This window comes from Octodon degus, unplaced genomic scaffold (genome assembly GCF_000260255.1).
Source record: "Octodon degus isolate 3935 unplaced genomic scaffold, OctDeg1.0 scaffold00281, whole genome shotgun sequence".
Classification (NCBI taxonomy): domain Eukaryota; kingdom Metazoa; phylum Chordata; class Mammalia; order Rodentia; family Octodontidae; genus Octodon; species Octodon degus.
Genome location: NW_004524857.1, coordinates 1522651 through 1536307, shown reverse-complemented (window position 1 = coordinate 1536307; position 13657 = coordinate 1522651). Strand labels below are relative to the sequence as shown.

At 36.3% G+C, this 13657-nt stretch overlaps 1 protein-coding gene across 1 annotated transcript in view; it reads left to right on the top strand.

Moving 5' to 3' along the window:
- Positions 1–13657, top strand: part of LOC101584401 (GTP-binding protein 10) — a gene marked incomplete at its 3' end in the record, with an annotated part of 35893 nt that overhangs the window by 7829 nt on the left and 14407 nt on the right. The window contains exons 5-8 of the mRNA XM_023707123.1: positions 8006–8079; positions 9156–9208; positions 11637–11744; positions 12594–12671. Of these exons, the coding sequence (XP_023562891.1) occupies positions 8006–8079; positions 9156–9208; positions 11637–11744; positions 12594–12671 (313 nt within the window). The remainder of the gene's footprint in view (positions 1–8005; positions 8080–9155; positions 9209–11636; positions 11745–12593; positions 12672–13657) is intronic.

Here is a 13657-nt window from a genome sequence, read left to right as displayed (position 1 = left end):
TTAGAGTTGAACCCTTTGTGTCACTGTGGCAAGATGTTCTGCTCCTGAATCAGCTGGGTGGGTCTTGACTCTAACCTCTTTGCAGTGAGTTCTGAAGGGTTCTACTATGGGCCTGCAGCCTGGGTCAAATGAGGATCTGTGGCCCCGGGTTGTCTCACTCACTCACTGGGCCTGCGCTCCGGGTCTGTTCAGGATCCCGTGGCCCCCGGTCATCTCACTCACTCACTGGGCCTGCGCTCCGGGTCTGTTCAGGATCCCGCAGGCCCTTGGTCTTCTCACTCACTCGCCGGGCCTGCGCTCCGGGTCTGTTCGGAAAAGTTTATTTAATTGGGCTAGCACCAAACACTTCCCAATTAACAGATCAGGAAATGCCAAGCCCTGTTCTTTGTTTCACCTTGGCTTAAATACCCTTTTGATTTTTAAGGCAATCACAGTGGAATGTAGCTGTTACTGACTCAGATAGTTTCAGGCTATTGCTGTAGTGGGTTAGGGCCAGTCATGAGAATTTATGGTGACAGACTTTAACACACTTCTTTGCAATTAGTTCTGTTTCCCTTTTTATCTCTTTTATGTTTTAAGATATCTTAACAAGAATGGGAAGGAATGAGACACTCCAGGTGGGGTCATGGAGAGTTGACTCTGCCCAGGTACCTCCTATCTCTTAAGATATTCCAAGGGGAGGGAGTGAGGCATTCTAGGCAGGGTCATGGAGAGTTGATTCTATCTCTGAGATAGGTCAGAGGCTAAACTGAAGCTAATTCAGTCAGGATAAAATTAACCCATTGAGAGCACCATCATCAACATGGAGGTGATTTGTATTACATGGCATTTTAATCAGATATTTGCAACACTTGAGCACAGCACAGTAACAATAGGTGACTGAAAATACTACAGTAGGTCAATGTGTACTATACACAATCATAACTATTTGTACTTACGATTTCTTTTTTGGTACCGGGGATTGAACTCAGGACCTTGTGCTTGCCAGGCAAGCGCTTATTCTACTGAGCTATCTCCCCAACCGTGTACTTATGATTTAATACTCATTTTTCTTGACTGCAAATAGCACCGTATACATTGTTTGTGTGCATAAGTTATGATAAATTTTAACTTTTGGAGATTTGTGTGTATTTTATGTAAAAATAATAAAATAGACTATATTTTTGTGTATTCATGATCCTTTTTCTTAATTTCTTCAGTTTATCTGAATTAACCATGTGTAAGTTTTTAAAAATTTTTGCTTGTTCAGATCAATGAAACAAAAACTGTATGAGTGAGGCCTTCTAGCTCAAGCTTCTGCTATTACAGGTCAACTATAATTATTTTCAAAATGTCAAAATAAGAGTTTCATAGTTGCTATTCATTTGTAAAAGAAGAGCAGAGCAATTAAGTAGGTCAGTAGAATGTTAAAGAATGGATTTTTAAAAATTGATCAGCCAGTTTTTATTTATCAAAACTATGAAAGTCTTTAATGTTCAGGACTAAATTGAGGTTCAGCTTTAAAAAAAAAAAAAAAGTCACATATCCCAGTTATCATCATGAATGATTAAGGACTGAATGAAAGTGTAGTAGACATTAAAAAAATCTCTTGCTTGGGGCAGGGGAGATGGCTCAGTAGAACAAGTGCTTCCCTGGCAAGTGCAAGGGCCTGAGTTCAATCCCCTGTTCTGGGGGGAAAAAAAAAGCTCTTGCCATAGTACCTTAGAGGAAAAATCCACTGATCAGCATCACAGCTGACTAGATGTGGTGCTAAGGGATGTTTTAAAAAAAATTCAGGCAGATGCAATAACAAACTTAAAGAATGTTACAGCTATAAAATTAGAAATCCAAACAAATTACACTTGTAATAGTATACAGAAGAGCATACCTATAATCCTAGCACTTGGGAGGCTTGAGGTAGAAGGCTGCCCAAAAGTTTGAGGCCAGCCTGGGCTACATAGTGAGTTCAAGGTTAGCCTTGACTACATAGTCTGACCCTGTCTCAAAAAAAAGTATACAGAGGGAAATAAAAAGAAGGGAATGAGATCAAGATATTTTTGAGAGTGTAAGTAGGTTGAGGTTAGCATTAAACAAGTGACCAGTGGCCCATCAAGGCAAACCCAGGACTCAGACTTAATCCTTCTGGGCATTGAATCAGCTCTTACTGTCACTGTTTCTGTGTCCTTCATGCATCTGCTTAGACTCTTCCTACATAGTATTCTGTTATCACCAGTCTCCATTCTTTTGTTAAACAGGGCTGGTTAGCTGTAGAGTTTGCAGTTCTGGTGGCACTGGAGGTGAACACAGTGAAGGAAGAGAAAATTTCAAATTGCTTTTCTTTTTTCTTGTTCTCCTGGGTCGTCCACTACAATTACTCAGAGGGAAGTTACTCAGATGAAAGACTTAAGAAAGAGAACACTGTTCTACAGCTGCTCTATTCCAAATTTCTAGGTTTTCTTCTTGCTTTTTAAAAATGTCTCTTTTCATATACCTCTCCAGCCACCTCATTGTTTTTTTTCCAGACTCTTAAAGTCTAAATCCGTTACTTACCCTGCCTGATCAGCCTCTGGCTCTTGACCATCATGGGCTGAAATTTCGCAAAGGCCTCATTTTGATCCTGGCTTTTGACATTTAATTTTTTTTTTTTTTTTTTTTTAACAAACACAGCTACAAGAATTAGGCATAGATTCTATAATCCTCTGTATTTTTCAGGGATAGTATGGGTTTAATAGGGTTTTGTGGATAAGAAAAATCACTGGCAGTCCAATGATTCAGTATCCCATTTGGTAGAAAAATGTGTTTCAGATTCCAAAGAGACAGCTTTACAGATGAAAAAGAGCTGTGGAGTAAAAGTAGAGAACTCAGGATGTACTGGGTTAGGATCTTAAATTCTTCTCCAGAGGATTGGCTTTATATCACCATTAGAAAATACAGCAATGAAAGCCAGGTGGTGTCAGATAAGTTACACAGCCTTGTCAGGCTTCATTTAGCTCATCTTTAGTAGTGGCAAGAGATGGTCCTTTCACTAAATATTGGTGAATAAAATGACACATTTACAGTGGAACACATGTTTTGCATTTGTGTATACCAAATAAATGAATTAGTGCTGCTGATTTATTGGAGACCTCATAGTGAAATACTGGCTTTTCAGAGGTGGATTTGACATTATGTTCAATAATTAAAGTATCACAATTGTTAAGCAAAGTGCTTAATATATCTATTCTAGTGCTTTTAAATCCAACAACTTTTCTTGAAGCTGCTGCTATGAATACCAAGGTAAATGGATAACCTTTTATTTCATGGAATGAACTGAGCCTGAGAACTAATACACTACATACTGTTGTTGTCAAATCTGATTTTGCATTTTAGCCTCTAAAATTTCCATTATGTAGTTTTCGAGAAAAATCGCAGTATCTATTCTATAACCATGAACAGCCTTGTACTTGTATATTTTGATTTCCTTTGAAGTAGTTGCCTGAGTTTTTCTGAGTTTAACCATTATTATGAAAACATGAGGATAATTGAAAGCAAATAAGATGGTGTAGTTAACCTGTTCTCATAGACAAAAACGTCTGCAGTTTTCTTTCAAAAAATTACTAGAGTATAAGTGAAATAGGATATGGGATTTATGTTTCAGGAGAAAGAGATCACATAATTCATTACAAAGACTTTTTGAAGATAATTATTAAAAGAGCTTCACTTCAAAGTTTATAAATTTTTATAGAATTCCAAAGGAATATTTTCATAGTATACCATTATCCCATGAAAGCTTGGAAGTCAGCCTATATATCAAGTAGCTAGATAAAAAAGATATGAATGGCAAACCAGGAGAAAGAAGATATGTACCAGCTCCCCACAATGAATTTAATCTTAAGCATCACAAAATATATTAAGAAAAATTAATTTTTCTTTTCTTTTTTTTGTACTCAGGACCTTGTGCTTGCCAGGCAGGCGCTTACACCACTGAACTGTATCTCCAGCCCCTAAAATTTTTGAATTTATTTTTATTGGTACATGTTTGCAGTTCATAATGGTCACAATCATCATGAGAGATTTGTACATATGCATGACATGTCTTAATTCTTTTTTGTCCCTTTCACTTTCCATCCTTTCAACCTTTCTTCCCCTTCCCATTTACAAAAGCTCTGTTTCCATTCTTTTAATTCCTTTTTTCCTCTAGGTCCTTTTACTCTTCCTTCTCCCCTCCTCCATCTTTTGTTCCCCTCCCATTCGAAAAATTCTTCCTGCTTCATAATACCTACCTTCCATTTTGCTCCTTTTTTTCTACTTTTGGTTTCTCACACAAGAGAAAAAAATGTAAAGCTTGGATGTCTGATTTGCTACAGTTAAGATTATGTTCTTGAGGTGCTTCTGTTCACCTACAAATGATTCAAGTTTATACTTTATGGCAGAGTAGTATTCCATTGTATATAAATACATTTTTTTATCCATTCATCTGTTGATGAGCATATGTGCTGTGTCTTAAGGTTTAGCTATTATGAATTGTGCTGTTATAAACATGGTTATGTATTTATCGTTGTGATATAATGTTTTAAAGCTTTCAAGAAGATACGTAGAAGGGGAATAGGTAGGTAGGTTAAATGTAATGTCTAGTTTTAGGTTTTTGAAGAATCTCGATATTGTTTTCCATTGTGGTTGTACCAGTTTACACTCAAACCACCAATAGAGGAAGGCTTCTTTTTCTTCTGAACTCTTGCAAGCATAAAAATTTTTTAAAAAATTAAATGTTTTTTGAAAAAAAAAAAACACTACCCCAAATTTGAATGAAAATTCTGAAGCAAAGGTTCATGTTTATGTCATTGCTATACTAGTTTGTTTTGCAGAGGATTTATTTATTTATTTTGAGATAGGGTCTTACTATGTGGCCTAGGCTGGCCTCCTGCCTCAGCCTCCAGAGTACTCGAATTATAGCATGTATCATCATGCCCAGCTTTCGTTGCCAGATTTTCTAGTGCTGTGTGATAGAGTCAATGTTCAATAAATGTGTGCTTGATAAACTTTATTATGTTATTGAGATGTAGGAAAGAATCTTTTAAGTGGCCTCCATTATTGATACTTTTTAAAAACATAGTGGGTCTTTTCTGAGCACAACTTAATGAAATAATCACCATCTTTAAAATAAATACAGATTTTAATCAACTATTTTCTAGAAATTTGTTCTAAGAAAGAGATTGAAAATACCCACAAAGGTTTAAGGATTGTCACTTTAAGTTTTAGAAAAAAATTAAACTAATGATATGCCACTCAGAATTGACTCTTGACAACGTCTTTTTAGTTGTGTATGTTTTTGTTTTTAGCACCATAGGTTAAGCCCAGGGATTGACACTTATGTAGGCAAGCCTATTTTATTTTGGGATAGAGTCTAACAACTCCAGGCTGCCCTCAAACTTTTGATCCTCCTACTTAGGCCTCTCAAGTACTAAGATTATAGGTATGCAGTACTGCCTGGTAAATTTTTATAATGGCAAGCATGAACTAATTAAAATTAGTTAAATATGTTACACATTTCGGGGAGAGGGGCAGCAGACACCACCCGACTTGGGTAAAGGCGGCATGGTGCCGGGGTGCAGGCAAGCAGAGAACCATAAGACCGTTTACCCTAAAGAAAGAGAAGTGTGTACCTTTTATAGAAATGTAAAGGCAGAGAACATTAGGCGGAAAGATTTTTAATAAACATCTGTGCTCCAAGTTCTCTGGCAGTCTTGCACCTCAGTGGGCAAGGCCTTGCAGTGTCTGGGGTCAGTGTAAATTTTCAGGTGTCTCCAGATTTCCTGAGGTGTTTCCAGATGTCCTGGGACCTGCAGGACTCCTTGGACTGTCTTACGTACTTTCCTGTGCTTGGTGATGACAGCCTCAGGCACTGAGCTGAATTCCCTGCAGAGTAGTGCCTCTGCTGGCAGGGAGATTGGGGGCTGGCAGGGAGATTGAATGGTTAGGTCCCATTCAAACATTGCAGTCACCTTTATTATTTAGTTAAAAACCAAGCCAACCAACTATGAAGTAGTTTTTTTGGTAGGCTTTGTTTTTGGTCATAATTACTCCAGAGTGTTAAATGATACCATGGAAATGCCAGGAGAAAAATCCAGACTTCTTGAAGAAGAAATGAGTTTTTAAAAAAAGAAATTGCAGGAGCAGAGCAGATAGTTCAGCAGTCTAAGTGCCTGACTGGCAAGCACAGGACCTTCGCAGAGACACACTGTGCTGTCCACTGAAACCAGGTGTGGTGACACATGTCTGTAATCCCAGTGCTGGGGAGGCTGAGACAGGAGGATCACTACAAGTCTGAGCTATGTAGCAAGACCCTATACCAAATAAATAAATTTTTAAAAAGTAAATTGCAAAAGAGAAGACTGGGTGTGGTGGTGAACACCTGTAATCCCAGCACTTGGGAGGCCATAAACAGGAGAATCACTACGAGTCTGATATATTAGTGAGACCTTAAACACCCTGTAGACCCTTCCCTAAAATACAAAACAAAAAATGGAAAAGGCTTATATCAAAAGAGATTTAAGAGATAAATCACCTAATTTAAATGCATGAGCTATATTTGGATATGTATTCAGACAGATCAAATTTTAAAATTATATTGGCAATGTGTTAATATTTGTTAAAGCTAGATAACTGTGGGATTTACTACTTTCCCTTGCTTTTGCTTATGTTTGAAAATGTGGATTGTGGTATGTCTAAATATTTTTTTCTGTTTTCAAATTTTTTTAACATCATTAGAATCACAATTATTTCACTCTTTTAATTCTGAAATATTTTCAGTATCCAGCATGAGTTTTTCATTTCCATTTTCAGAAAAGTACATTTTGTTCTCAAAAGAGTTAAGTTTTTTCAAGATTATTTTAGATTTTTTATTTGTCTTGTTAATTTTATTGAGAAACAGATAACAATGAGACAGTTTCAAAAAGGATTAGGAGGACAGTTTCAATAATTAATACATTGCGTATTGTTGTCTTTGTGGTGGTTATTCCTAGGACAAGATGCAGACATGATATCCTGCCCAAACACTATTAGTACAAATCTTTCTTCTCATTGAATTAAGAGAAAGTAGCTCTATAGTCCTTGCTTTGTATCCCCTTTTTTTGTTTAGTTTTGTCAGAGATGGGTATTCAGTTGCCATTTAAATTATTGTAGGTGTGTGAATTCAGCAAAATAATCCAATATAGTCTAGCAGTTCATAATAGTAGTGGGTTTTCCATAAAACTGGCAATGTCAGAAGTTGTTGACTTGAACCTTTTACAGCTCAGCATATTAATATGGTTTTACTTTTTATACCTCATTTTTATATTTTTCTGCTGGATGGTTAAGACCAAGATAAAGCAAGACCTATGTAACAAGAATTGTAGCTTTTGTATCTGATAAGGTCAGTGAAATCCCCTCAGGATTTATCCTGAGATCCTGTACCTCAGATTGTAGAACCTTTTTCAGTGTCAGCCATGTGGTGCATCACGGCCATTGCTTGGCCAATTTGCTCTCTGTGAAAGCCTGAGAGAGTGTTTTCTCTCCATGTGACTCTCCTTAGGCACATTCTACGTCATCGATCACTTTCCTCTTTGGTCCCATAATCTCCTTAATCAGAAAATTTTGGACACAACTGAGTTACATGATGTTACAGTACAGGTTCTCCTACGTCCTGAGTGTTAATTGATCTTGGAAGGCTAGGGCCAAAATGTTGGCTTTCCTTGCGGCCCTCCTTTTTTTCTCTAATTTTTGATCTGCAGACTTAGGTTGTTAACCCTCCAGAAACAGCTTCCTTATCTTCAACAAAGGGGCCAAAGATTATTTTAGATTTACAGTCCACCCGTTTTGGAGGGAGCAGGCCCTGAGTTTTGACCCTGTCTATACTAAGTCTATACTTTATCCCCACGCTACACTCCCAGTCCGTCAGTCATCTATTCTTGGCAGCAAAAATAGGCAAGAAGCCTTTCAATTTGGAAATAAGCAAGTGTGAGTAATATTGATATTCATTGTAAACTGCTGTTGTATTTAATTATTTCAGATTTCCAAATGCTGGAAAATCCTCTTTGCTAAGTCAGATTTCTCATGCAAAACCAGAAATTGCAAATTATGCTTGTAAGTATAATTTGTTGTGTATTTTAATGTGTGGAGATAAGTTTTTAAAGACTGATTTTTCTCTGAGTGTACATAAACTGACAACTCTAAGGGTACCCCTGGAGAAGACTTCTTTTGACAGTTAAAATACTTTTTTGTATTAATCTTTGACCTCATGTAGCAGTCAGTGAAGTTTCTTGTACTTGTTAGATATTTTGTTGTACAATCATTAACGTGGCTTGTTTAGGATTTTATAAGTTATTTGCCCTTCATCTAGCACTATGATAAGTTCTAGAAAGGTAGAAATAATACTTTAATTAATTTAGCAAATAAATTTCTAGGAACCAGATTAGTTTATGGGATTAGAAAGTGTGGTAAGCAGAACCAGCTAATGTTCTGACAGTAAACTGTGCTTAGAAATACTGGGAAAGCATACATATCACTAATCAACATAAAAGGAAGTGTTCTGTGACATAGTGTGGGTGACTGCTTTAGATGTACTTGAGGAATTGTGCTTGGGCTGAGATATGAAGAATAATCGAGTTCGTAGTGTGAGAGATGATGGAAACTTAGGTCAAGCGTAAGTGATTATGTTAGAATCTATGCCATTGTTAAAAAGACGTAGAATGGCATTAACTGGAAAATAAACTTAATGGATCCAGTGACCAAGAGTTGGTTTTGTACTAATTGTTGTAAATTACATGTGCAGTGTACTAACACGTAGAACTCTCATGAAGATGAAGAACTGTAGAGAAGCATAGCAAAGAGGCTAGTCTGGGATTGGTAGTGCTTGAGAGTAACTGGATTGGAAAGGAATCGATGTTTTCATCTCTAGAGTTAACTGACAGAAACTTACGTTTTGATCCCTCTAAATATTTTCTAAAGTGCGGTGGAAGAAATTGTGAGGCCCAATTAGATGAGGCTTGCGCCTGTACAGAAACTGAAAATCAGTGTTTGTCCTGTTGCAAGTACATTTCAAATGGCAAAGATAATTGTAGCTTCCATTGCAACAAATTTAAAAAAAATTGAATTGAACTGTATTTTGTTTCTGTGAGCCAACCTTAATTTTAGGCTTAATTTGTTGTTTTTCCTTTCAGTTACAACAGTAAAGCCTGAACTTGGAAAGATTATGTATGATGATTTCAACCAGGTGATTATTTTTTCAGTAAAAAACTTGATTAGAAGTGGAAGTACTTTAGTACTAGGACTTTATAATACAATGTTTTTGCCTGTTTCTGTGGTGCTCAGTGAAAAAAAAATTTTTATTATGTGAAGTGAAATTGTGCTTTTATTACTTCTGCTGGGCATCATCATATTTGTGTATAAATTTAATGTTTTGCTTAGTGATTACTTGGAATTAGGTGACTATACTGAGAATAACCCCGTCTCCTTGGGCCTGAGGTCTTGAGCTGTCACCTGACCCTACAATGCTGTGTGGCCTTGCAGCACAGGGCTCCCAGATGACTTCTGTATCTTTGTTGAGACATAAATAACACCTCATTTTACAGTGGAGAGTCTCAGTGATTCACTCATGGTTATTCCTGCTTTCTAATCACATGGTTATTTATATTATATTCATTTTAGTGTATTATTTTATTTATAGCACTTTTGTTGCTCTGGTCCTCTGATTTTCTTGTTGGTGATAAATTGGTCTGTGAAACTTCAGTTCTGGTTGTCTACTTTGTGGTTAATCTTAGGAACAGTACCTGGAAATGAAGATTTTTCTTCATCATTATTGTTATCATTATTTAATAAATATCTATTATGTGCTGGGCATTGTGGGAAATACAGAGGTGAATAAAGCTTGTTTCTTTCTTCAAAAAAAAAAAAAAGCAAACCAAATTTAATGTTTTGTTCTTCCAGATATTATGCCCTACAGTATTACATCTTCATTATATCTTCTTTTACCTGTTTCTTCTCATTACAATCCCTGTTCTATTGTCATAGTGAATTATTGCTTATTTCCAAAAAACATAATTTTATTTCAACTTTTATTTGGGCAGGGGAAGTTTTAATAGGATTTGTTTCTATCGTTCTCTTGGGACTCCACCTAGACATATATTGTTATGTTCTCTGAGTTTATTTTAATATGTTCTATTAGTTTATTTATCTTTTTCTGGTGCTGGGGATAAACCCAGGGCTTATGCATGCAAAGCAAAAGCTCTACCAAATGAAACATAGTCCCAGATTAATAGGATTTAATATCATTTAATTATTAATTTTTTCCTGATAAGAATTATAGACTGTCTTTATATCTACATAGACTATTGCATTTAGATGTTTATAGCAGCTTTATTCATAATTACCAAACTTGAAAACAACCAAAATATCTTTCAGTAGGTAAGTAAGTAAGTATACTGGGGCTGGAGAGATAGCTCAGTGGTCTAAAGCTCCTGCTTGGCAAAGCACAGGGACCATGGTTCGATCCTCAGCACCACATGCTGCAGTAGTCCCACCCCCAGAGTGGGCTGAGCTGGCCACAAAAGTAAATTAATTAATTAAAAAATTTTAAAAAGTATACTGTTGTCTCTAGTAATTTGAATATTTAGCTTATGAAAAGATATACAAGAACATTGTGCATTTTAAGTAGAATATGCCAGTCTTAGGGCCAGGAGATGGCTCAGTGGAATAAGTGCTTCTCTGGCAAGCGCAAGGGTCTGAGTTCAATCCCTGGTTCTGCAAAAAAAAAGAAAATGCCAGTCTTAAAAGGCTATAGTGTGTTATTCAAACTGTATGTGTCAGAGAAAAGCAAATAGAAGAAAGCAAAAAGGGGGAGTGGTTGCCCAAGAAAGGAGGGATGAATAGGCAAAGGACAGCAATAACTACCCACAGTAGACCCTAATATGAAATACAAGGTTGGGTAATATGACATGTTTACGTCAGTTTACATAGTTCTCTGGCATGATCAAAAAGGTAGAGAACCTCAGAAGGAAATTTGAGGGCAGGAGGCTGTTGTGCCCTGTTGTTTGTCATATAGCCTCAGTTTCCCCATAAAACTTTGGATTTCTTATCCCCATGATCAGTGTGTAGCGCAGCTTCTCATCCCCTTCTGCACTCATTCTTATTCCTTTAAAAAGTATATAGGAATACCATAGCTGTTTGTGTTGAAAGAGTAGTGATTCTGCTGGCACAATATGAGCAGAAAAGGAACACTGATACTACTTACAAATTGAATTTAAAAGTTAGGATTACGGAGCTATACTCAGTAAGTGTCTGCCCACCTAATATTCTTACAAGCTAATGAATTCAGGTTTTGAAAATCAAAATTCTATAGGAAATTAGAAAACAATTTTTGGAATATATAGATTTATGTGATTAGTAAATGTTAAAAGTAATGTTAATGCCCCAATTCCATAGGTTATTAGATGAATAATCTAAACTGGGACTGTAGTATGTTGATAACAAAGGATTTTGATGCTTAACACATTTTTTATTTTGCTACAAAGATTTATTGGCATTTCATATAGTGGCAATAATCATGAAGTGATTATATCTGAAGCACAAAAATGTTGGGTTATAAATGAACTGTGGTTTTAATGTTTTTCTTTTTTTTAATCATATTGTTAACTTTGTGATAGATATCAGTAGCTGATCTCCCAGGTTTGATAGAAGGAGCACATATGAACAAAGGAATGGGCCACAAATTTCTGAAGCACATAGAAAGAACTAGACAACTACTTTTTGTTGTAAGTCATATGCATACCAATGAACTTGTTTTTCCTAGAAATGTTTTGTAAGTAATACTTAAAAGTATAAGGGCCGGCCAGATAGTTCAGTGGACTAAAGCACCTGCTTAGGTAGGCACAAGGATCAGGTTTTGATCTTCAGTGTGCTGTGCCAGACCCACCCCCAGGGTGGGCTGAGAAGGTGGCTGAGACTGGGCATGGTGGTGCATGCCTGTAATCCCGGTGCTGGGGAGGCTGAAAACAGGAGGATTACTATGAGTCCCATATGTTCAATGAGACCCTGTACTAAATACATTAAAAAATAAAAAAATAAGATTGTATTGCCTAGTGACATTATAGGTTAATTCGTATAAGTACAATTTGTGATGTTCACACAATCATGCAGTTATTTACTGACAAGAGTTCTCAGAGTATATCCCTGTCTTAGGCAATGCATGACTGCACTATCACATATCACTCCACTACATATTCACAGGGACAAGTACAAACAGTACGTAATTCTTATTTTGAGGGGATGGAAATGATGTTAAGCTTAGTCATGATTGTGAGACCTCATTCCTTAAGAATTCTGCCATATTACTCATGATATATGGTATCTCTTCCATACACCGGTTGGTGGTGCCTAAGTTATAGATGAGATCGAATACATTGTTATAAATTGTCTTATAATGAGTACATTTTATGAGAATTATAGTTAGTTTGATACTTCAATTCTGTTACTTTGAATGACTAAATTATCATTATAGATTGAGAAATTACTTTTAGCTTGAATAAAATATTTGAAAACATAGAATTGTGTAACTGTTCTTCTGTTAACTATCTTTCGTGTTCTCTTTTTGTTTTTTTTAGGTTGATATTTGTGGATTTCAGCTTTCTTCCCGAACTAAGTACAGAACTGCTTTTGAAACCATAATACTGCTTACAAAAGTAGGTTTTCGATTTTACTGTATTATATATCTGATCTTATTACATAGGCTTGTAACATAATAATTAAAATAAATACATATTTCTTTTTAAAGCTTTTATATCAGTTAAAGAATTCTTTATATTTTTTATATCTAGTTCGTTACTATTCACTGGCTTCTCCAACTATTGCAATGAATAAAACCTTCCTGTGCTTCCAAATCCCTGATGCACCTTTATGGTGAAAACTTTCAATCTTGTAGTTTTTCTTAAATGCTTAATACATTATTATTAGTAATCATCTTTCTGTACAGGAGTAGCACACCAGAAATTCTTTAACTGTACCATAATACCCACTGATCAACCTTTTCCCCTCCGCCTCCCTGTGTCACACCCTCACTCCTCCTCTGGTAGCCGCCATCCTGCTCACAAGTTCCGTGATACCAGCTATTTCAGGTTCTGTGTGTGAGTAAGATTATTTGGTACTCTAATCTGTGCCTGGCTTTTTTTCACTTACCTAGTGATATCCAGTTCCATCCATGCTGTGACAAATGACAGGATTTCATTCTGTTTTAGGCCAAACAATATTCTGTTGTGTTTACTATGTTTTCTTTGTCATCAGTTGGTAGAAACTTAGGACCTGTTTCCATTTTTTCCATGTTGTGAACAGTAGTGTGCTGAACATGGGAGTACAGATACCTCTTTAACATGCTGATACACACCCAGTGGTGGGATTGCTGGGTCATACGCAATTCTGATTTAATTTTTAGAAAAATCTATTTCACATAATGGCTAATTTACATTTCTAGCAACAGTGTGCAAAGGGTCCTTTTTACCATGTCTTTGCTAACGGTGGTTACTTTTTGCTAATAGCCATCCTGACAGGTACAAAATGTTGTCTTTGGTTCTACTTTCATTTGCCCCCTGATGACAAATGAGACTGAGCATTTTTATATATCCCTATTGATCATTTGTACCTCTTCTCTCTCTCTCTTTTTTTTTTTTTTTTT